This window comes from Neofelis nebulosa, chromosome 5, assembly GCF_028018385.1.
Source record: "Neofelis nebulosa isolate mNeoNeb1 chromosome 5, mNeoNeb1.pri, whole genome shotgun sequence".
Classification (NCBI taxonomy): domain Eukaryota; kingdom Metazoa; phylum Chordata; class Mammalia; order Carnivora; family Felidae; genus Neofelis; species Neofelis nebulosa.
The window spans coordinates 26,638,993-26,663,137 of record NC_080786.1 but is presented as its reverse complement, the minus strand read 5'-3'; the positions used below and the strand labels follow the sequence as shown (position 1 = coordinate 26,663,137).

Here is a 24,145-nt window from a genome sequence, read left to right as displayed (position 1 = left end):
GTCACCTTGGGCACTGGCCCTATAATGTTACAACGGAAATAAACTTCCTACTATTATCAGGAAAATCCATTTTGCTGGAAATCCTTCCTACCTGACTCTGGCAGGAGTCTGTCATTAGCACACTTACTGAGTGCCTCCCTGGAGCTGTGCACTGGCCGGTTCTGCCTGCTCATCAACACTGCAAGGGAAGCTTCCTATCTCGTTTTACTCGTTCCTTCCTAATGCTGTCTGGGATCACCTGCCAAGTAAACGATGTGTATTCAAGAGCCTTCTGCTTTGAGGCCTTCACTGAAGACACAAATAAGGCATTTTTCACGTGAGACATTATAAGTCACGGGGTCATAAGTATTCCTCCTTTTGGCCTAGGGGGTCAAGAACGAAAGCAGATGAGAAGGAGGCCTTCTGCATTTCTGTGTGAAATGCAGGGATTTCCAGGAGCTGACAGGAATGCAGATGTGACCCCTGGTGGTTCTGGTGGATGGTTCTTAGAGAGAACCTAGAAACAGCACCCCCCAAGGGAAACCAGCTGTAATGATTGAAGTAAGGTGTGGCTGTCAAGCAGCTGTGCACACAACAATCAACATGGATGACGGATGGAGCCTTACAGGAAGGCTCTGTGCTGCCACATGAGAAACTCGTAGTGGCTCTCAGAAAATTAGTTGCGGAAAATTTTATGTTATGTGACAGCGAAGATGTTAAATTATATAAGCAAGGGAACTGAGTCAGTTCAACTTGAGCTATTAGTTGGCCTTATTCATAGCCATAACCTTGTCCAAAATATTTCCAATATTCCTTCAATTCAAAGATGCAGTCTACCGTAAGGTATACTATTATTTATGGCAACACTCAGAAATTAAAAAAAAAAAAAGCATTACTGCAAGACACATCCTAATGTCAAAAATGTGAAAATGTGAAAAAAAAAATGTGTGTTTTACATGTGGAAAATATAGGCACAAAATGACTGCATGACTGAGAGAAGGAACGAGTCAAGCTCCTGGATTTACCAGGCCCTGATACTCATTGGAGAGATTTTACTTGTAAGGAGAAAAAATAGTGCTGGAGGGGATAAGCCAACAGAGCAAATGTAGGGCTCAAGACGCTACTCTACAACCGAGGGTATCCTGTTCTCTGCCTGGTCTCATTCTAAAGTTATTGCTCCCGTTTAGTGTCGCTGCGTTATTAGCTAACGGGCGTTTTCGGAATACTTACTATGTGCCTCACACTGTGCCAGGACTGCGAGGGCCAAGAGAACAGGCACAGAACTTACTTCTTTTTCTGGAAGAATTTCACTTATTCAATCATTAAGAAATAGAATCGTGGAATACTAATAGAATACTAAGAATAGAAATCACTGTCGGGCACAGTGTAGGCCCAAAGAATACGGAGACAAATATACGTTCCCAGTTCTGCCCTCAAGGTGCCACCAGTTCATGAGAGGAGGGGACCAACCCAGAAACGAGTAATTATTCACTATGGGAAGTGCTTCTGTCATCATCCTCAACCCAGGGCTTCCTCACCTTTCATATCAGCGTCTGCCGCTCCGTCCCTGTACTGGGTCGCTTCCTTGATGATCTGCGTCATGTTTTGGGAAAACGCGCCCAGGTCCCTGACCGACCGAAGGTTGAAGTGAAACTGAGCCGTGGCCATGGCCTTCAGCTCCTCCTCAGAAGCTTCCTGCAGCCCCACGGAGATGATTCTCACCCCGTCTTCCCGCAGGGCCTTGGAGGCCTCTTCCACGTCGTCGTCCTCGGACGCCGCCGAAGCCAGGACCACCAGAATCGGGGGAAACTGCTTCTTGTCCCTCCCGCCGGCCGCTCCGGAGAAGAAGGTCCTGTGGGCCTCCCGGAGAGCGTTTCCTATCCGCAGGGAGCCGCCGATGAAGGCGAAGTTCTTCTTCAGGTGGTTCAGCATGGGGTTCCTGCTCTTGAAGGTGCTCAGCTGGAACTCACTGTGGAGCCGGTCGCTGTACTGAGCCAGGGCCACGCGGTACTTGTGGGCCTCGATGGGGAGACTGCTGATCATCTTGGTGATGAACGTTCTCACAAAGGGGAAGGACTTGGTTCCCAGGTGATCAGAGCTGTCCACCAGAAACACGACATCTGCAAACTCAGGGCCTGGCTCTGTCAAAATAAAATCGCAACAAAGCTAAACACGGTGATTGTTCAGCCTTTACATTTTAGACCCCAGGACTCATTTGAAACTATGTCCTAAGTTATGAGTGACTCAGCATCCCAAGGGAAGTGTCTTCTGGAGGTCAAGCAGCAGAAACTATACTGGTTTTTGTGAAAACATCAAACAAGAAGACTTTTAGTAGTTAAGCAGTAAGTCTTTTGTTTCTCAACTCCGTACCAGAAACATCTTTTTCTTTTTTGGTTGTGGAACCCCAAACTCTGATATTATACTAAAGAAAACCCCCAAAGTGGTCTGTGGACGAAGAGTAACTTTTATAAACTGTATCAAGTAAGCAGGTGTCTTGAGCTGGAGAGTTTAGGAGTGGGTGGGAGACAGGGATTGGGGGAGGGGCTTGATTGAGGGGAAGCAGGAGAAGAGCAACGCCAGATGTTTGCCTGATCTGAGAGGACTCCGGAGCATGTCGCTCTCTGAGGCGAGAGGGCCAGTCTGCTATATTCTCGTCTCGGTCAGTTATTGGCTGCAGACCATCCCCAGGAATTGCAGGGAAGGAGCAGAGGGCTATGGACCCAATCTCCTTTGTGAGCTGACTCTAGGAAAGCCAAGAGCAATTCTCCTCAGAAAGTGGGCCATGTCTGTGAGCTGTTGCAGGCAATATTCACAGCAGCTGGGCCAGGAAAGGTGGGGGACGGGGTGCCAGCCTGATAAAGAGAGTTTGGGTCAGGGGAGGCGCCCCCAGTGTCTACTTAGGCAGTCATGGCCAACCACCTCCACGCTGGAAATTTGTGCTGTGCTAGTAAACGCCTAACAACTGCTCTTTCAAAGTAACTCAGAAAATTGTCAGGAAATCCTAGGATGCAGACTGACCTACAAAACCAATGCACTGATTCTATGAGAGTCATAGAGACATGGAACACTGGGACCTAAGTAAATCACTGAATAATTAGAATTCTTCTAGCCAGGTGTAGCATAATTCATGCCTTTTACCCATGGCTCCCGGTCATCTTTGAGAGATTAAGTACGTTTGATATTACATACCTCCAACTACAACTCAATGTCGTCTACTTTGACTTTTTAGTGAATGAGCGAATAAACCCTCTGTTTCTATGTATTAAAATAAACGTTCGTGAAGACATAAAAATGCTTATTTTTCCTAAATGACAATAAACGTAAAATATCCTGGTACCTGGACTCTGATCTGCCAGTGTTTCAGCCCAAAGGATTAACATAAGTAGTAGGATCTTCATTTTGTCGGTGAAGATTTCTTGCTTTTATTCTGTAAGACATGTTATTTACAATATGAAAAATCTCATCGTAGAACAAGAAATAACTACTGGCAAATCTGGATTAGAACACAAATCGCTGGGAGCAAGTACTTGTCAAGTAATGTCAGGTGTGATGAAAACACTCATTAAGCATGTGGAGTCGTTATTGAAAATAAAGAATGCTAACGTTTGCTGAGTCCTCATCATGGCTTAGCTACTTTTCTCAGTGCTGTATGAGTATCATCTAATTTAATCTCCACAACAGTCCTAAGGGGAGGGACAAATACTATGACTAGGTGACAGATGAGGAAACAGGCACAGAGGAGCTTGGCAAATGGTAGATCCAGGATCCTAACCCAGACAAGGTGACGGCAGAGCTCAAGCTCTCAACCACCATATGCCTTATACGAAGCCTGTGTCCTCACAAATCACATATTCTTTACCCTCTATCTTTATGTCAACAATGACTATTATAGATGTTCACAACTTGGCTGAAAAAAGCCAACGGCCACCCATGCCTGTTTCTTCACGAAACCCTTGTGAAAAGAGTTCTTTCATTTACAGAGATACTCAGCTTTACAAATGATTTTAACCTCAGCATTTCTCTCCAGGAAGCTCACAATCAATCAGAAATCATGATTTCACAATCTTTTAGAAATTCTGCCAGTTCAGAGTTGTTCTTTACACTGATGAAAAGAGATCAAATGACCAATAGGCAAAAACAGAGCTGCCTTAAATGAGATACCAAAGGTATAAAGGCTCTGTTATTTTTTCTAGAGTTGACTTTCCCAGCAGTTCTTTTGAAATTGCTGACAATGAAGGAAGACTGAGAATCATTGGAAGCTAGATTTGAAAGAGAACTGATAAATCATTTAGACTAAACCTTTATGTTGCTAAGGATGGCCACTAACAAAGCTCCCTAGTAGTCAGTGGCTGAATCATGTCAACAATGACTTTTAAATCTATGTTCATCATATTCTAAGATACCATATACTTTATTCATTAATTTTAGTATGGAGATATAATTTCCGTAAGATTTACCCTTTTAAAGGGTTCAATTCATTATGTTTTGGTGTATCGCAGAATTTGTATCCATCATCACTAATTTCATAACATTTTCATGATCCCCCAAAAGAAATCCATGCAATTGGTGGTTACTCCCCGTTCTCCGCTTCTCACTGACCCTGGGAAACACTGATCTACTTTCTTCTCTATAGATTTGCCTGTTCTGGACATTAATATAAGTGGAATCATATAATATATGGGCTTCTGTGTTTGGAAACTTTCATTTAACATGTTTTCAAGATTTACCTATATTGTGACATGTACCAGTGTTTCATTCTTTTTTATGGCTGACTAATATTCTGTTGTGTGAACATACAGAATGGATGTAATGGATTTTAAAAATCCATTCTTCTGTTGACGGGTACTTGAATTGTTTCTACTTTTTGGCTATTGTGAATATTGCTGTTATGAACACTTGTGTACAAGTTTTTGTATGAATATATGTTTTCATTTCTTAAGGAGATACTTTGAATACATTCCTAGAAGTGGAATTTGGGGTGTTTTGGTAACTTTATGTTTAACATTTTGAGAAACTGCCACACTATTTTCCAAAGTGGTTGCACCATTTTTCATTCCCACCAGCAATGAATAAAGGTTCCAGTATCTCTACATTCTCACCAACACTTGTTATTTTCTGTCTTTTTTTAATTATAGCCATTTTAATGGGTGTAAATGGGTATCTTACTGTGGTTTGATTTGCATTTCCCTAATGATGAATGATGTTTAGCATCTCTTCATTTATTTATTGATCATCGGTATATCTTCTTTAGAGAAATACCTATTCAAACACTTTGCCCATTTCTAACTTTTTTATTAGCGTGTTATAAGAGTTCAGTATATATACTGGATACTAGAGAGTTAACAGATACGTGATTTGCAAATATGTTCCTCCCATTCTGTGGGTTGTATTTTCATTTTCTTAAGGGTATCTTTAAGGCACAAGTAATTTTATTTTATTTTTTAATGTTTATTTATTTTTGAAAGAGAGAGAAGACAGAGTGTGAGCAGGGAGGGGCAGAGAGAGGGAGACACAGAATCCAAAGCAGGTTTCAGGTTCTGAGCTATCAGCACAGAGCCTGACGCGGGGCTTGAACTCACGGTCTGTGAGATCATGACCTGAGCTGAAGTCTGATGCTTAACTGACTGAGCCACCCAGTCGCCCCAAGGCACAAGTGATTTTAAAGTTAAGTCCAATTTATCTATTTTTGTTGTTGTTGTTGCTAGTGCTTTTGGTGTCATAGCTAAATCACCATTACTACTCCACAGTCATTTACTCTCCACAGAAGATTTACTCTGATGTTTTCTTCTAAGAGTTTTATAGTTTTAGCTTTTACGTGTAGGTCTTCAATCCATTTTGAGTTAACTGTGTATGTGGTATGAGGTAGGATACAATCCTATTCTTCTTTATGTAGATATTCAGTTGTCCTAGCACCACTTGTTAAAAGGACTTTTCTTTCACCATTGATTTGTCCTGACATGCATATCAAAAACAAATTTACCGTAAGTATATGAGTTTAATTTTGACCTCTCAATTCCACTTCATTTATATGTCTATTCTTATGACAATACCACACAGTCTTGACTACTCTACCTTTGCAGGAAGTGTTGAAGTCAGGGAATTTAAGTCCGGTAACTTTGTTCATTTTCAAGGCTGTTGTGGCTGTTCTGGACCTCATGTATTTCTAAATGACTTTTAGGATCACCTTGTCAATTTATACAAAAATGGCAGCTAGAATTTTTATGGAGACTGAATTGAACATGTAGATACATTTGTGCAACATTGTCATCTTAATGATGCTAAATCATTCAATCAATTAATATAGATTGTCTATGGAGAAGAGAATTTTTAACTCCTTACTCCATATTTTCAGTAATGTTCTTTAAGAATAGGAAATTATAAGAACTCAGGGACGAAAGGAAGGCCTCTCTAAAAAGCCATTGATGATCCAGGAGTCAAAATATGTCCAGACCATGTAAATATCCTTTCTCAGGTTACATCCTGAGTCAAGCCTGCACTTGACTTAGTTGCCCTACTTGCCTCTGGTGCTAGAGCCTCAAAGAAGATACCCTAGGTGGCCATCCAGGTGCAGCTCCACCCCAGCCTATATCCCTTGGCTTGGCTCCACTCTAGAGTGGAGCCAGAGTAGAACTAATGGAACTAGAGGGGAGCCAGTCCTCTGCAGGTCTCGGCACCAAAACACTGGGGCAGCAGCAAGTGAGGTAAGGCGGGCATGTCTTACTCATTTATTCTTATTGTCTTTCTCTCCCTACTGTTGAGATGAAGTTGTAACAGAATGGGGATTTTTGTCTGTCTTGTTCATCATTATATCTCCAGCTCCGGGCACATGCTAGGCACTTAATAAAGACTATAAATAAATATTGTAACTTTGCACATACACCATTTCACAAGTATGTGCATATATCTATAGCTTAATTTTGTAGAGGTGGAATTACTCGGTCAAAGGTAAGTTTGAAGATTTTATGAATATTGCCCAACTGCTATCCATTGGGTACCCCAAATAATATTCCAATACTCACCCCTCAAACAGCATGTTCCATAATTTTCAATTTATTGTCTTTTTTCCCAACGGAGATATAATTGACAAATTACATTGAGTAAGTTTAAGGTATACAACTGATTATTTGATACATGTATGCATTACAAAATGATTACCACATTAAGGTTAGTTAACAAATACATCATCTCACATACTTACCCTTGTATGCGTGTGTGTTTGTGTAACTTAAGATCTACATTATTGACAAGTTTAAAGTATATAGTACAGTATTGTTAACTGTGGTAACCATGCTGCACCATACTTAATGTAACTGCAAATATAATTATCCCCCAAATTTATTCATCTTATAACTGGAAGTATGTATCCTTTGGCTGACTACCCTCACACACTCCTGCGCCTGTCCCCGCAGAAAACTACTACTCTACTCTGCTTCTATCAATTTGGTTATTTTAGATTCCACGTATAAGTGAGGTTGTTCAACACTTGCATTCTCTGACTTATTTCATTTATCATAATGCCCTCAAGATTCATCCATGTTATTGCAAATAGGAGGATTTCCTTCTTTTGTGCCTAAATAATACTGTGTGCGTGCGTGTGTGTGTGTGTGTGTGTGTGCGCGACATTTCTTTATCCATTTACATTATCAGTTACAGGTTGCTTTCATGTCTTGGATACTGTAAACAATGTTTCAATGAACATGAAGATGCAGATATGTCTTGGAAACAGTGATTCCATTTTCTTGGGATATATACCTAGAGTGGTGTCATATAGTAATTCTTTTTTAATTTTTTGAGGAACCTCCACACTGTTTTCCATAGTGGCTGCACCAATTTACATTCCCGAAGTGCACAGAAGTTCTTTTTTCTCCACATTCTCACCAATATTTGTTATCTTTTGTCTTTTGGGTAATAGCCATTCTAACAAATTTGAGGTTGGTTTTGATTTGCATTTCCCTGATGATTAGTGATGCTGAGCACTTATCCATGCACCTGTTGGCCATTTGCATATCTTCTTTGGAAAAAAATGTCAATTCAGGTCCTTTGTCCTTTTGTAACTGAATCTTTGCAAGTTTGTTTTTTAGGAGACTATCGAGTTGTATGAGTACTTTGTATATTTTGGATATTAACTCCTTATCAGATAGGTTTGCAAATATTGTCTCCCATTCCATGGGTTGCCTTTTCATCTTGTTGATTATTACTTTTGCCATACAGAAAAGTTTTTTATTTTGATGTACCCCCGATTGTTATTTGTGCATTCATTGCCTGAGCTTTTGATGAAATATGAAAAAAAAAATCATTGCCAAGAACAGTGTCAAGGAGGTTATTCCCCTTTGCTCTCTTCTAGAAGTTTTATGATTTGGGCTCTTATATTTTTTTTCAACGTTTTTTATTTATTTTTGGGACAGAGAGAGACAGAGCATGAACGGGGGAGGGGCAGAGAGAGAGGGAGACACAGAATCGGAAACAGGCTCCAGGCTCCGAGCCATCAGCCCAGAGCCTGACGCGGGGCTCGAACTCACGGACCGCGAGATCGTGACCTGGCTGAAGTCGGACGCTTAACCGACTGCGCCACCCAGGCGCCCCTGGGCTCTTATATTTTTAAGGCTTTAATCCATTTGGAGTTAATTTCTGTGAGTGGTGTAAGATAGAGGTCCAGCTTCTTTTGTACATGGATGTTCTGTTTTCCAATACCATTTTGTCTTTTTTAACATGAATATTGTTGGCTCCCTTGTCATAAATCAATTGACCATATATGAATGAGTTTATTTCCAGAGTCTCTATTTTGTTCCATTGATCTACGGCTCTGTTTTTATGTCAGTATCATACTGTTTTGATTATTACAGCTTTCTAGTATGGTTTGAAATCAGGAAATAGAACACCTTCGGCTTTGTTCTTCTTTCTCAGGATTGCTTTGATTATTTGGGGTCTTTTGTTATTCCATATGAATTTTAGGATTTTTAATATTTCTGTGAAAAATGCCATTAGACTCTTGATAGAGATTGCATTAAATCTGTAGATGGCTTTGGGTAGTACCGATATCTTAACGATATTAACACTTCCTATCCACAGACATGGGTATCTTTCCATTTATTTGTGTCTTCTTCAGTTTCTTTCACTAACATCTTACAGTTTTCAGTGTACAGATCTTTCACTTCCTTGGTTAAATTTATTCCTAAATATTTTATAGTTTTTGATGCTATTCAAATGGGATTGTTTTTGTTTCTCTTTTCTTTTCCTGGCAGTACACTGTTAGTGTATACAAATGCAATTGATTTTTTGTATGTTTATTTGTATACTGCACTTTACTGAATTAGTTCATTAGTTCTAAAAGTCTTTTGGTAGAGTCTTTAGCATTTTCTATATAGAAGATCATATCATAGGCAAACAAAGACAATTTTACTTCTTCTTTTCCGATTTGGATGGCTATATTTCTTTTTCCTGTCTGATTGCTCTGGCAATAGGACTCCTAGTACTGTCTATCGATTCACAAACTGCCCCTGAACACAGAGGGCAAGGAGAAACCAAAGAGGCAGAGCACTCCTGATTGGTAGGAGACAGGTTTAATAAGTAAAGGGAGGGGCGCCTGGGTGGCGCAGTCGGTTAAGCGTCCGACTTCAGCCAGGTCACGATCTCGCGGTCCGTGAGTTCGAGCCCCGCGTCAGGCTCTGGGCTGATGGCTCGGAGCCTGGAGCCTGTTTCCGATTCTGTGTCTCCCTCTCTCTCTGCCCCTCCCCCGTTCATGCTCTGTCTCTCTCTGTCCCAAAAATAAATAAAAAACGTTGAAAAAATTAAAAAAAAAATAAGTAAAGGGAATTACTCATGAGACTTTTCTTGGGTGGCTACAAGATAAGTAGATCTCCACAGCTACCCACCAGAATCTTAAAAGTTTACACAGAGGTCTTAACTGGGTTCAGTCACATATATTGTCTAGATAGTCTCAACAACTTACTCTCTCGAGGCAATGTCTTTGGACAATTCCTACTATGGAAATGGTAGGTAGAGCATACGTACCAAGGACAGGGTAGGGGTGAGGAGATTTCAACTGCCGGGATCCAGCTTGAGGGTCAACTAGCAGTCATGTCCTCTTGATTACCTACTCTGACAATGTTGAATAGGATAATAACAGTGGGCCCCTTGTCTTGTTCCTGATCTTAGAGAAAAACCTTCAACCTTTCACCATTGAGCATGATACTTTATACTTGTCATATATGGCCTTTATTATGTTGAGGTATGTTCATTCTACCCAATTTGTCAAGAGGTTATTTATTTATTTATTTTAATATTTATTTATTTTTGAGAGAGACACACAGAGTGCGAGCAGGAGAGGGGCAGAGAGAGAGAGAGGGAGACACAGAATCCAAAGCAGGCTCCAGGCTCCGAGCTGTCAGCACAGAGCCTGAAGTGGGGCTCAAATTCAAGAACCACGAGATCATGACCTGAGCCAGAGCCGGACGCTCAACCAGCTGAGCCACCCAGGCGCCCCAAGAGGTTTTTTTTTTTAAGTCAATAAAGGATGTTGAATTTTGTCAAATGCCTTTTCTGTAGCTATTGAAATGATCATAAGATTTTATCTTTCATTCTACTAACATGAGGTGTCACATTTATTGATCTGCATATGTTAAATCATCCTTGCATCCCAGGAATGAATCCCACTTGATCATCATGGCATATAATTTTTTTAATGTGAAGTTGAATTTAGTTTGTAGTATTTTGTTAGGAATTTTGCACTTGTTGGGGGCATCTGGGTGGCTCAGTAGGTTAACCGTCTGACTTCGGCTCAGGTCATGGTCTCACAGTTCGTGGGTTTGTGTCCCACGTCAGGCTCTGTGCTGACAACTCGGAGCCTGGAGACGGCTTTGGATTTTGCGTCTCCCTCTCTCTCTGCCCCTCCCCTTCTCTGTCTCTCTCTCTCAAATAAAATAAAAACATTAAAAAAATATTTTTGCACTTGTTGTGAAGAGTACCAGGTGTTATATGTAGGTACTGAATCACTAAATTGTACACCTGAAACTAACATTACACTGAATGTTAATTAACTGGAACTTAAATAAAAACTTTTTTAAAAAGAAAGAATTCTGCATATATATTCATCAGATATGTTGGCCTGTGGTTTTCTTTTCTTGTAGCATCTTGGCCTGGCTTTGCTTGGTATCAGGGTAATGCCAGCCTTGTAAAATGAGTTAGGGTGTGTTCCCTCCTCTTCAACTTTTCAGAAAAGTTTGAGAGTTCTTCTCTAACTATTTGGTTCAATTCACCACTGAAGCCATCTGGTCCTCCACTTTTCTGGGTGGCGAGGGGTTTGATTATTGATTCAATATCCTTACCTATTGGTCTGTTTGCTATTTCTTCCTGATTCAGTCTTGGTACATTTTTTGTTTCTAGAAACTTACCCGTCTCTCCTAGGTTATCCAATTGTTGGCATAGTTACTCACAGTATCTCTTGCGACCCTTTATATTTCTGTGGTATTATTTGTAATATCTCCTCTTTTATTTATAATTTCACTTATAATTTCATTATTTGAGTCTTCTCTCTTTTTTTCTTGGTGAGTCTAGCTCAACTCTTGTCAATTTTGTTGCTCTCTCCAAAGAATCAACTCCTATTTTTGTTAATCTTTTCTATTGTTTTCCCATTCTCTATTTCATTTATTTCTGCTCCAATCTTTACTGTTTTAACTTCTAACTTTCTGCTAACTTTGGGCTAGGTTTTTCTTCTTTGTCTAGTTCCTGAGATGCAAAGTTAGGCTCTTTAATTGAGAGCGTTCTCTTTTCTTAATGTATGCACTGTTAGTACTAAATTTTCCCCCTTAGAATTGCTTTGCTACACCTCAGAAGTTTGGGTATGTCATATTCCCATTTTTGTAGAGCCACTGGCTGGGCTCTATAATCACCTTTGGCCCAGCAAGTTCACAGGCTGTGTTCACGGGCAGGGCAGTGTTGATGTTCGGACTCCGTGATTCAGCAGTGCTGTGGGGCCAGGCTCTGCTATTGGTCTCGGTCTGGTGGAGTCTCAGGCTGTGCTCTGTGACTGGATGGTGCCACTGGCTGGACTCCGTGTTTAGGTGTGGCCACAGTCTGGGCTGTGTTAAAACCAAGGACAGATGAAGCCTAGCCTTAAAGTTTCTCTGAGCAAACAGAACCAGTTTAGCAGCACAGGCAAGGCTCAATTTAGCTTATTTTGGGAGGCTAACTTGACTTGGGATCATTTCTTGCTTGTGCCTCTAGAAATGAGAAGCAGACTTCAACTGTTTCTTAAAATTTATATGAGGTAACCACTGAAAATTGTAACAGCGTAAGCAATCACCGTGAAGAATAAACAATCACTGCTTTCTCACAACATAAGCTACCTTCTAACAATATCCCCCTGAGACCCATTCCATGTTCTGGTTTGAGTGCCCCCTGCTTGTAAGCTGTTTGCAAATGCTCTCATCGTGGTGTGCACACAATTACATTTTTACTAATTACCACTTCAGTGATTCATTGGTTTTACAGCGGCTATTTTGAACTTCTGACATTTCATGGAGTTAGAAGTGGGACCCGTGAAAGACCAACACCAACTCCATTGCCAGTGAGCAACCAAGTGCTGGTACCCACAGAAAGCCATGAGTCCATGGCTTTCTCCCCAACCCTGGAGCTTTAGGGTAAGTCTCTCCTGGATCTGAGCTCCACTCTGCATTCCGAGTTCTCGAACTGTATTGTGCACACTTGTCTTCTGTTTCTGTTTTTGTCTGTTGATGGGTAAACCACCTATCCTGTTCAAAATCAGGGAAAACAATGTGATTCTAGATGTTTTAGAACAGTTGTTGGAAAACAGAGCCCCTTGGAATTCAGGAAATCCAAATGGAATATAAGATTCCACCTGGTCCTTGGACCAGGATCTTGTGCCTTTCTGGCAAAATGGGTGAACTTTGTAATAATTTAGAATCACAGTGGCCATTCTGGGGAATCTTTGTTTTAGGTAGGTCCATCGTAAGTGGCACCCTTAAAAGAGAGGATCCCAAAGGTCACAGAGACAATGGAATTCGTTCTTTGGTATGCAGAGGCTTCTCAAAGACAAAATGACTTCAAAAATAGTTCTGAAAGGGTCCCTGCAACATACAAATAAAATCTCTTTAGTAAAAAAAACTTTGACCATCTGAGCAGCCAACCTTACTTAACTTGGTCCATCTACCAGAAACACCATTTGGATTCAACTATTTGTTAAAAAATTTTTTTTTTAATGTTTATTTATTTTTGAGAGACAAAACACGAGCAGGGGAGGAACAGAGAGAGAAGGAGACACAGAATCTGAAGCAGGCTCCAGGCTCTGAGCTGTCAGCACAGAGCCTGATGGGGGGGCTCAAACTCATAAACAGCAAGATCATGACCTGAGCCAAAGTCAGGTGCTTAACCAACTGAGCCCCCCAGGCACCCCCAAATTTGACTATTCTTTTGAGTGCTGTGCCTGAGACACAGCTAAAATTTTTTTTTTTTATGGCTGAACTTTTTAAAATACAAGTTATAAGATTTCTGTGTCTATCTGTATGTTATGTATGTATACTACGGATATGGGATATTTTTCTATCTCCAAGAGGTATTGCCAAAATTAATTTGAAAAGAGCTCTATTTAATTGGCTGGCTCAAAGAAAGTTAAACACTCAAAGAAACTAAGTACACTCTCAGAAACACAGAAACTAACCAAAATGTTTTTCAAGTTCACATGATCTGGGATAATCTTCGATAAATAAAAGCTAATTTAAATTTGTTGTTTTAATAAAATGAGGCATTTCTTCAAAATTTGTCAATAAGCAAAAGAATTTAAGATGATGGTAATTTTGAGATCTAATCCAAGCACACTTGTTAAAAGCAAGTAATTTAAATACATATATAATAAGATCAAAGTTCATACTAAGTTAAACCAAATAGTGGATATTCACTGAATATCTAAATCATTCCCAAATAGGAAAAACACTAAATGTTAAACATAAGTTTACCTACTTTTGGCTTCTTAATTTTTATAGAGAGACAAAAAAAATTGGGGGTCTATTAATAAACATGTTTTATGCCACACTGAAAAAACATGTACTATGAGAAAGAATATCCTTCTAACAATTTTAAAACGTGCTTATAAATTGGCTAATGCTAATATACAGTTCACAGTTGTGTGCTCCCTAGTTTTCACCGGAAAGCAACACAAACTGTCCAGCGGTTGAAAAAGTTGGAGGAAGAGCTGAGAATACAAAATGAACCAAAGAGAAATTGTCAGAACACTTAGAGTAACAGGCGTGAGTGAACTATGTCAAGCGTGTGCATTGGTGCTGAGAGAAGGCAGGCAAAAAGCAAGCACCCCTTTGGAAGGTGAGAGGCAGTGCAGTGGAACACCTGTGAGAGCTTTCATCTAAAGTACCAGGATTTACTGTAACTTCTTGTCTTACCAGCTGTGGTCACAGACCACTGGTGAATTATGATTAAAATTTATTGAAACAGAAGATATACATACTATCCATATCTACCCATACAGATAGGTGGATAATATATATCTCCATTTTCTCCACAATTTTTAGATTTTAATTTATTTATAAATTTATTTAGATGTAATTTATTTAATTTATTTATATTTTAATTTATTTATTAATTTATTTAATTAATTTATTTTATATATGAATAAAAGAGAATAATTTCAGGGGCACCTGGGTGGCTCAGTCAGTTAAGTGTCCAACTTTGGCTCAGGTCATGATCTCGCGGTTCGTGGGTTCAAGCCTCGTGTCAGGCTGTGCTGACAGCTCAGAATCTGGAGCCCGCTTCGGATTCTGTATCTCCCTCTCTATGACCCTCCCCTGCTCACACTCTGTCTCTCTGTCTCTGTCTTTCTCTCCCAAAAATAAAACATTAAAAAAATAAAAAAATAAATACAAATTAAAAAAGAGTAATTTCATAAAATGCAAAATAGAGTACATACATGGCATATACTGAAAATAGAAAATTGTGCCGGTTTATTAAACTTTTATTCCAGTTACATATATGGTTTTATATATGTACGTGTGTGATGGACCATAACATACACCGTATTTCTTGCTGTGCAATGATCCAACATGGTAAAAGCCCCGGCTCTTATAAAACAGTAAACTGAGCAATGAGAGGGTCTGTGCAACCAGCTGAGGCTGATACCAGAACAACCAACATTCCTGTGTTGCACACACACAGTGGTGACTCCCCAAGGCCAGGCAGTGATCACCGTGTGACGGCTTCTCTTTTCCGGTTTGTTGTCACTTACCAAACTTTGTCTCCATTTCTTATAACTACTTGCAAGACTGGGAATTCTGCTCATGGCTTTCCAGATATTTACAGCTCCACCATCAGTTTAGAAGTTGTTGACTCATTCTTTAAATCTTTTTCTTTTAAAAATTTTTTTTAAGGTTTATTCATTTTTCAGACTGAGACAAAGCGTGAGTGGGGGAGGGGCAGAGAGAGAGGGAGACACAGAATCCAAAGCAGGCTCCAGGCTCTGAGCTGTCAGCACAGAGCCCGACTCAGGGCTCTAACTCACGAACTGTGAGATCATGACCTGAGCCAAAGCCAAGACGCTTAACTGACTAAGCCACTCAGGCGCCCCATCTCTAAATCTTTATTTTGCCTATTCAACATAGAGCAACCTTCTTCAGTAGCAACGTGGGGACCCTGTTGCCCCTGCCTGTTCTATCATTCCCAATCTAACAAAGCACTGTCAGGGCAAGTCAACAGACATGAGTGAATCTCATACTGTAATTTCCAAAAGGAATATGGTTTATTTTAACTGTTTTATATATGAGTTAATACTCTTTTAACATAGCATATAGGCAATTATGCTGTCCTGTGAGAGCAAATCTGTAACTTTTCTAACAACTGCCTTGCATTCTTTTCTAGATAAGCTTTGTAAGCTTTGAAATTGAGAAAATAATATTTGAACTAATAACGCTGAAATCATCAGCAGAAGAAAAGAGGTTTGGAGGTGCCTGGCTGGCTAAGTTGGTGGAGTATGCAACTCTTGGCCTTGGGGTCATGAGTTCAAGCCCCACAGTGGGAACAGAGCTTACTTAAATAAAGAAAAATAAAAGAAAAAAAAAAAAAAAAAAAAAGAAAACAGGTTTGGGGGAGAATTGGGTTTATTTTTATTTTTGTTTTTGTTTTTTTATAAAACATAGAAATAATAGGATGGAAAAAATGACTGTATATGAAAAGGAGAATGCATGTTTTCCATAAAACAAGGTTATAAGGAACAGAGATGCATTTTTGGTAAGCGGAATAAAAGAAAGTAACTTTATCCTAAAGTAAAATGATTGTTGCCGAATAAGAAGCGAAAAGAACAAAACCTCTATAGATATAGAAAGCTGTAGCAGGTTTGTGGAAAAGGAATCTTGAGAAAGGAATTTTATGTGTGGTCAAGCTAAGATTAGAATGGATTTATTTAAGTTAAAGAGAAAAAAAGAAAAAAATGAATTTCAAAAGTATACTGGTGCAAAATTAGAATTTTGTTTTCTTCCTGTGAAAAGGACAGAGTTGTCTTAGATTTTGGTCTGTGAACACAGATTTTTCTTTACTACAAATGTATTCTGCATAAAAAACAAAGATTCCATGTTTCATCTTTATCATGTCTTTGAACTTTCTAAGAAAACCAAATCTTCTCTAATAAAAGAGCTAAGTTGTTTATTTTTTTAAACAACTATGTAACTCTTGCATCTGTTAAATTTCACGGAAAGCATTGTCAAATAAGAAGTGAGTCTAGGGGTGCCTGGATGGCTGAGTAGATTAAGCCTCCGATTTCAGCACGGGTCATGGTCTCATAGTTTGTGGGTCTGAGCCCCTGTGTCGGGCTCTGTGCTGACAGCCCAAAGCCTGCAGCCTGACTCAGATTCTGTGTCTCCCTCTCTCTGCCTCCCCCACCCCCTTGCTTGCTCTCTCTCTCTCTCTCTCTCTCTCTCAAAAATAAATAAACATTAAAAAAATGATACTAAACTTTCTTTAGGAAATATTTTCATGGAAGTCATTCATATAAATGTTCCAGAAATTATATGGAATTCCTGGGAATCTGATTTGTGTCAATATGGGGTTATGAGGCATAATTCTAGCTACTGTCTTAAAATTTGATATAGCCCAAATAGCCAAATTTTTCCTGTCAATTACATTATAATGAACTCTTATCTGATCTTTAACCATGGCCATTTTAAAGTCTTTGGTCATTTATAGTTACTGTTTTAATCTGAGGCTTTTATACATATGTTTCATCTTCAAAGAAATTCATAGAAAAGAACTCTAGAATGCAAGTTTCTGATAACTCTAAGATCATAATACTGAACTGGGTAAGAATTTCTAAAACTTTGATGGAAAACAGATGAATATTTAAAACTGCTAACGTAAGATCAAGATCCACAAGAATTATTACAGAAAACTAAATGAACTAATGAGGATGATTATAATTTTTATGACTTCATCTAAACATAGCTGGTTCTTTAATGTTTTGTTTTCCAGATGTAAAAGAGCCTGTGTGGTGGGGTGCCTGGGTGGGTCAGTCAGTTAAGTGTCCGACTCTTGATTTTGGCGCAGGTCATGATCTCATGGTAGTGAGATCCAGCCATACTGAGTATAGCACCTGCTTGGGATTTTGTCCCTCCTCTCCCTCTGCTCCTCCCTTGCTTGTGTGCCCTCTCACTCTCAAAAAAAAAAAAAAAAAATTAAAATTAAAACTAATTTTTTGTAATAAATAAAATATAAAAGAACCTATATGGTCAACGACTATTCTTACTGCACTTACATAAATAATCAAGCCAAGTTTATTACAACTAGATTTAATTTACAAACAAATCAGTTTTGCTATTGTTATCTTTGATAGAAATGGAAATGATTATGCAGGAAAAAATTATATTTCAGTAATATACCTTCACAGATATAAGATTCGAACACTGTTCATTGTCTTTGAAGATTGTTTTCTACCTGAAAATGTCCTGTATTCTAACTTCCTCCAACAGGTGGCTCAAGTTCTCTAAACTTACATTTTCCATTTCCTCCCGCTATTTTGACTTGCAATCACTGCGAAACTAAAGCTGCACTTTTTCCAAAGCCATGCCGGCCAAAGCTGGACAACTTGATATAAACTTCGGAGACCTCACCACAACTCAGTGTGTGAACAGTTCTCGGCCTGTTGCTATGGGGCCACTTGGTGACCTTTCCATTCATGCTGCCAACCAGGAAAATCTGTCTGATTGCCACTGCTCGCCTTCCTTCATCTGAAGATGCTCAGAACCCGACATCTAGAAATCTTCCCAACTCAGAACGCTGCATTTCTAATTTGCTCAAACTATTAACCTTTGGTTTCCTTTCATTTCCGCAGAAATGCCTCTCATTAAAATACCTGATTGCTCGCATCATAGAGGCCTCATTGTGAGGTGAGAGTCCACTTGCAACAGCGCCTCCTGAAATACGACGTCCTCAAGTTCACCCTGTCCTACCTGATCATGAGGATGTGTGTTATGCGAATACATCCTGTTGTGCCTGTGTAAATAACTTTTGGAAAAATTGTACATTCACTTAGAAAGGTAAAACCTGAATGTGATTAAAACCCATTTGATTTATTTTATTGGTTAAATCTTGGCTCCTGGGAATCTGTGCTCTGGGGAATTTTTCCATCCTTGGCTGTTCTCTCTACAATCACCATATTGACCTCTCAAGTGCATTGTATATTCTCGAAGGTTCTAAACGCTTGTCGGCAGCCACTTATATGCCAAATGGTATCTGTCAGCATCAGACGACTGGATGAAATCAACAATAACCACACGGATGATGAAGAAGTGATTACAGGGCCCTCTGGCCTGATGACCCGACTAATGGAAACAGTGAATGTGGGATTCTTCGGCCTGACTACATCAACAGTGATAACTGAGAATAACCCTATAATGATTGGCCGGTCACACTCCCAGCCTGCTTGCTGAGAGAAAGCCTGAACAGAGGGAATCGTTAAAATCAAGGATGGATGGAGATGAGCCTTGAAGGTTCCCTGAGCAGACAGAACCAATTTCGTCATGCAGGCAAAGTGTAGTTTAGCTGATTTTGCCAGGCAAACTTGACCGGGATCACTTCTGGCTTGTGCCTCTAGAAATGAGAAGCAAACTTCAACTGTTTCATGAAACTGATATGAAGTAACCAGAGAAAACTGTGATATCGTAACCAGTTACGGAGAGGAATAAACAGTCACTGCTTTATCACTCTATAAGCTGCCTTCTAACAATCCACCCCTGAGGCTCATTCCATGTTCTGGTTTGAGCGCTCCCGGTTCGCCAGCTCTGTGCACCAGAATTTTTACTAATTACTACTTCAGTGATTCACTGGTTTTAGCTTGGCTGTTTTAAACCTTTGACAGCTTCACAGTCAGACAAAGCTCTGCTCTGCAATCAGACAGGGGCACAGGCTGTACCTCAAAGGTGTGGGGGATGCGGGCTGGGCTCTGCACTCAGGCAGCCCGCTGGCTGGGCTCCACTATTGGGTGACATTGCTGCCCAGGCTCTCGACTTGGGCAGGGCCTCCCACTGGATCTTGCAGTTGGGTGGGCTGGAGATTGTGTTTTGAGGTTGGGCGGGGTCACCGTCCAGGAGCCTTGCCAGATTGAAGCCACAGTGTCTGCACCTCAGCTGGGCAGAGTCACTGCCTGGGCAGTACCAGAGGCTGGGCTCTGAGGCTGCCCAGGGTCACTGTTTAGTCTCTCGGGTCACGTGAGGCCAGAGGCTATGCTCAACCATTCGGCAGGGTTGCTGACTCGGTTCCCCACCTGATCAGGGCTGCAGGAAGGGTTCTACAGCTGCCAAGGCTCTCTGACCAGGCTTCTCATCAGGCAGGATGGGAGGCTATGCTCAGCAGTTGTGTGGGGCTGCGAATTTCCTTCTTTGTCTGGATGAGATTATGGAACAGGCTCCAAGGCCCATTCGGCCCGTTGGTTAGGGACTCAAATCAGGTAGAACTGTCGGCCAAGCTCCCTGGCCACACAGGGCCAGCTGCCGGCTGGGATCTCACCCAGGTGCTACTGTATGCAGACATGTGATCCGATAAGATCTGAATGCTGGTTGTGCTAAGCCATGTTCCCCTTCACCTCTGTCTGACCCTCAGTGGTCGAGTCCAGCAGATTCCCGCAATGGTCCCTGTGCCAGCCTGGGGGGGGGGGGGGGGGCGGGGGCGGGGGGTGGCAACGTGATCAAAGTAAAACTACTCCTCGTACTTTCTAATGCTGGCTTTCTCAATCTCTGTGGCCGCACCCACCCCCCACCCCGTGTTTGGAATTTTTACAATGCTGTCTTTTTCTATGGATAGTTGCTGGTTGGTCTTCTTGAGAGGAAGACTGAATTTGGGAACAACTTATGTCGCCATCTTGATGGCATTACCTCCAGGGGCTCCTGGAATATGGCCAAGAAGGGCTCGAGCTGATTTACAGGCCACTTCAGGGTCCAAAGGTAGGGATGACCCTGCCCAGGTCCCTTGCGTGTGGTACCGGTGATCGGACCACAACCAAAGAGGCTGTAACGGAACTCTCGGGGATACACAGCTGTTTCTGGGTCTGTGGCAAGTCAGCTACCTACCTGGGTGAGAGCCTCCCTTCTCAAAATGGCTCTCCTCAGTCTTGCACTACACTGGGTTTCACAGTCTCCTACCCGGATCCCAGTACTCTCACAAAAAGACACTTTTGTTCAGCGAGGAATGCCGAATTATGACTGCAGGGGGTCAAGGGGTACGAGTGAAGGGTGTCTTATCGGGGCATCTAGCTGACGTTTTTGACTTCACCTTCTCATTTGCTTTTTGTATTCTGCTTCCTTTAGTAGCAATTGTTCTGATTTGTCTATCTTTCATAGTGCTTGTGCTCTTGACAGAAATATGATCTGCCTGGGCAGGGGTGCCTGGGCGGCTCAGTCAATTGAGCGTCCGACTTCGGCTCAGGTCATGATCTCGCAGTTCGTGGGTTCGAGCCCCGCATCGGGCTCTGTGCTGACAGCTCAGAGCCTGGAGCCTGTTTCCGATTCTGTGTCTGCCTCTCTCTCTGTCCCTCCCCTACTCGTGCTCTGTCTTCTCAAAAGTAAATTAAAAAAATTTTTTAAAAACCTTTTTAATAAAAAAAAAGAAATATGATTTGTGTGTGTGAGCTCATTTTTCATCCCTTGGCTAGTAATGGGTTCCTGAGGATGGGGTGAGATAGAAGAAAGCCTCCTTTCAGAGCAGAAAAAGTACAGAGCTATAACCTAGGCCCACCACTTGTAAGGGTTAAATTGTAGTGTAGGGCTAATGCTTAGCTTGAAAAATAACAGCTTTGTGTTGACACTGAAGGTTAAGAGATAACAGCCTTGCTTTGCTCTGGTAAACTACGCCTCATACCCTTGTAAATTAGGCTTCACCAATTAAGGAAACAAAAGTTCAAAGAAAAGAGCATCAGAGGCAGGGTCAAGGAGATCCACTGGTTGCAACTTAGAGGCAGAAAGTCTAAAGTAAACACCTCATTAGGCAACTGTTAACTCATCTGGAACCTGTTTCTTTGTTTTGTTCCCAGGTGATGATAAAACGATGTGATTGGTTATAAAAACTCTGTCCCCCGGCTGTTCGGGCCGCACTCTTATCAAGAGTGTTGGTCCCGATCGGTCGGCCTTGCCTCTCATTGTAATAAACTTTGTTGTGACTGTCACTGGTGCCCGTAGCATTCTGTTTCAGGAGTCGTGTGGATGCAACGCACTCCCAACCCCATCTCTTACCCATGAGCTTCTACCCCGGGCCCTGTGCTTACTCTTGAGCAGCTACACTTTATTTACTGTCTATGGCTCTCATTCTTTGACAGCTCAACTCCCCAATCTCTCCTGTTTGGACTCGGTAGAGGAAGCCAGCAGCCATGCTGAATTGCCAACCTGTCCAAACTAGCAGAGCAAAAGTAAGGCAAGATGAGGATAAAGAGGTCCCAAGACAGCAGAGTGGGGGTCCCAGCACTACAGGAGAGGGTTCACTCACACCCCCATGGCTCATCTTAACTCTAAATGTCTTCGATCCTGTGATGTTATGATGGAAGTCCTGAAGCTGAAAGTAGCATGCACAAGTGATAGCCTGGGGAAAGTCAATCAGTCAGCCATATTGGAGGATTTATACCCCAAACCAGACGTAGGGCACAAAGAAACTCCAAGCTCAAATAGCTGCCATATGGACTGACTTGTACATTTTCACCCTTTCAAATGCTCAAACTCTCAGAGGCTGATCGGGAATCCAAAGCTAGCATTGTCTCTGAAGGGGGGGGAATATCCCCAGCCCACTTCAGGGGGAGTCAGTAGCTAAACTGAACATCTGAAGAGAAGGTTCCACAGGCAGACTAGGTGGCCTTGCTACTTCTCATAGGGATTTTCAGCACAGATCACACAGACACAAAGAGATGGGAACGAAACTCCTCAGCCATTGCCAGGAGACAAAATAGGAGAGTAATAACGGAATAATGATTAATCATCTTCCTTCTTTTGATTACATTCCACAAATCTCATTCTGAATGGAAAACTGTACTCTCTGTGAGGCAGTCTGTTTTATAACAGAAGGCATGAGGTCTAAATGTGACTTGGTGAAGCAAGAAAACAAAGAAGCTTAACTTAGTGAAATATAAAGGCACAATGCAAGGTTCCAACCTTCTGACGGGTGTAGACACTAAAAGAAAACAGCAATTATGCAGTGAGTTATGGCAACACATCAAAGGCTCTCATGTAAGCCTTGAGCCCACTGGATTGGAAATAAGCATGTAAATAGTTTACTGGAGGTTTACACTGCTAAATCCTAAGTCAGATACAGTACAAACAGCATTCTAAAGCCACCAGGCTTAATTTCTCTCTTCCTCTCCTCTTGCAGCCAAAGGAGCAAGGAGTACTGAAAGATGGGAAGAAAGCAAGCTCAGGCCATTTTGCCTTCTGTGCCCCACCCTGCTTCCCTTCTCCCCAGTGGCCGCCCTCCACTCTCCCTGGTCAATCATCCCTAACTCAGGGCATCTGCACCACAGACAGGCCAGGCACAGGCTCGGACCAGGATACGGAGCCCCAGCAGAGGGAGAAGGATGCAATTTAGGAACCACAACCTCCAGCTGGTAAGGGCCTAAAACTGCACGTGTGCACACCCCCCCCCCCCCCGCCCCCCTCACTTCCAGCTGAGGATCAGAGGCCCAGTAAGGTCGTATAGCACCTCCAAGGTGACACAGCTGGTCCGTGGAAGACCTGAGGCTTAAAGTCTAGGTCTCCGCCTCCCTGGCGCTTTGGCCCATTTCTGAGAGCATCTGGAAGGCACCCGGGTTTCCCTTGCAGAAGGGACAGAGGCCACATAATTACCCCATCTTACTTTCCTGCGTGGTTGCCCACCGTGTGGGTTCCACGCGGCTCTGCCCCCCTTGGTTTTCGTGCTCCTCTTGCTTCTTCCACAGCACCGCTCCTCAGACAGGATGTCCTTTCTCACCCACACCCCCAAACGTGTCATCACACAGACCCTCACTGCAGCCGCTCACACTTCCAAGACCATCCTCCTGCTTAGCACCGGGTTACATTTCACCCTGTTCTGTAGTTACTGTTGGAGACAGTGCCTGTTGAAGGCAGGATTTGGCCTTTCACCCCTCACCACTGAAGGTCCCATTTGCCTAGGTCAGTGCCTGCGCAATGGCCATGTCTGGAGCATCCTGAGAGTGCTGAAGTAATGCCCTGCCCATGGGAAGCAAACACCACCGGTCTGAGCAGCAATGTGGCAAAGCTATATTGGATCCATTCTAGACAAGTCCCCTGGGAGCCTGCTCTAGCTGCAGAGGCCACACTATGTGAACAGTCCTAGTTCCACTTTTATAAAAGCAAAGACCTTCCAAACCCTCTGGGGTCAGCTCGTCAAGGAAGCAGATGGTAGGGGACGGAAGAGATTTGGCATCAGTACTAGGACCGTCTGTTCTTTAATATAGGCTAGGCAAAACAGGCGAGAAGTTAGGATCCAGGGTTCTAGATTAGCTACGAACAGCTTCAGTTCAATGCCATAAACATTTACTGAGCTACCATGATGCATGAAGGTCAGTGTAGGAAACACGGGAAAAAGAAGGTTAAGACTTTGTCCTGGCCTAAAACAAGAGTAGAATCTTTGCCAGCAAAGTCCGACTCATGATTTAGAGCCTAACTCAGCAGGGCGCCTGGGTGGC

At 41.9% G+C, this 24,145-nt stretch overlaps 1 protein-coding gene across 2 annotated transcripts in view; it reads right to left on the bottom strand.

The window, feature by feature from the left end:
* The window catches only part of COL6A5 (collagen type VI alpha 5 chain), a 129,385-nt gene that overhangs the window by 86,330 nt on the left and 18,910 nt on the right, over positions 1-24,145 (bottom strand). For both annotated transcript variants that reach the window (XM_058729866.1, XM_058729867.1), the window contains exons 2-3: positions 3,317-3,406; positions 1,518-2,120 (exon numbers count right to left, since the gene is read on the bottom strand). In XM_058729866.1, the coding sequence (XP_058585849.1) occupies positions 1,518-2,120; positions 3,317-3,377 (664 nt within the window). In that variant the 5' untranslated portion in view covers positions 3,378-3,406. The remainder of the gene's footprint in view (positions 1-1,517; positions 2,121-3,316; positions 3,407-24,145) is intronic.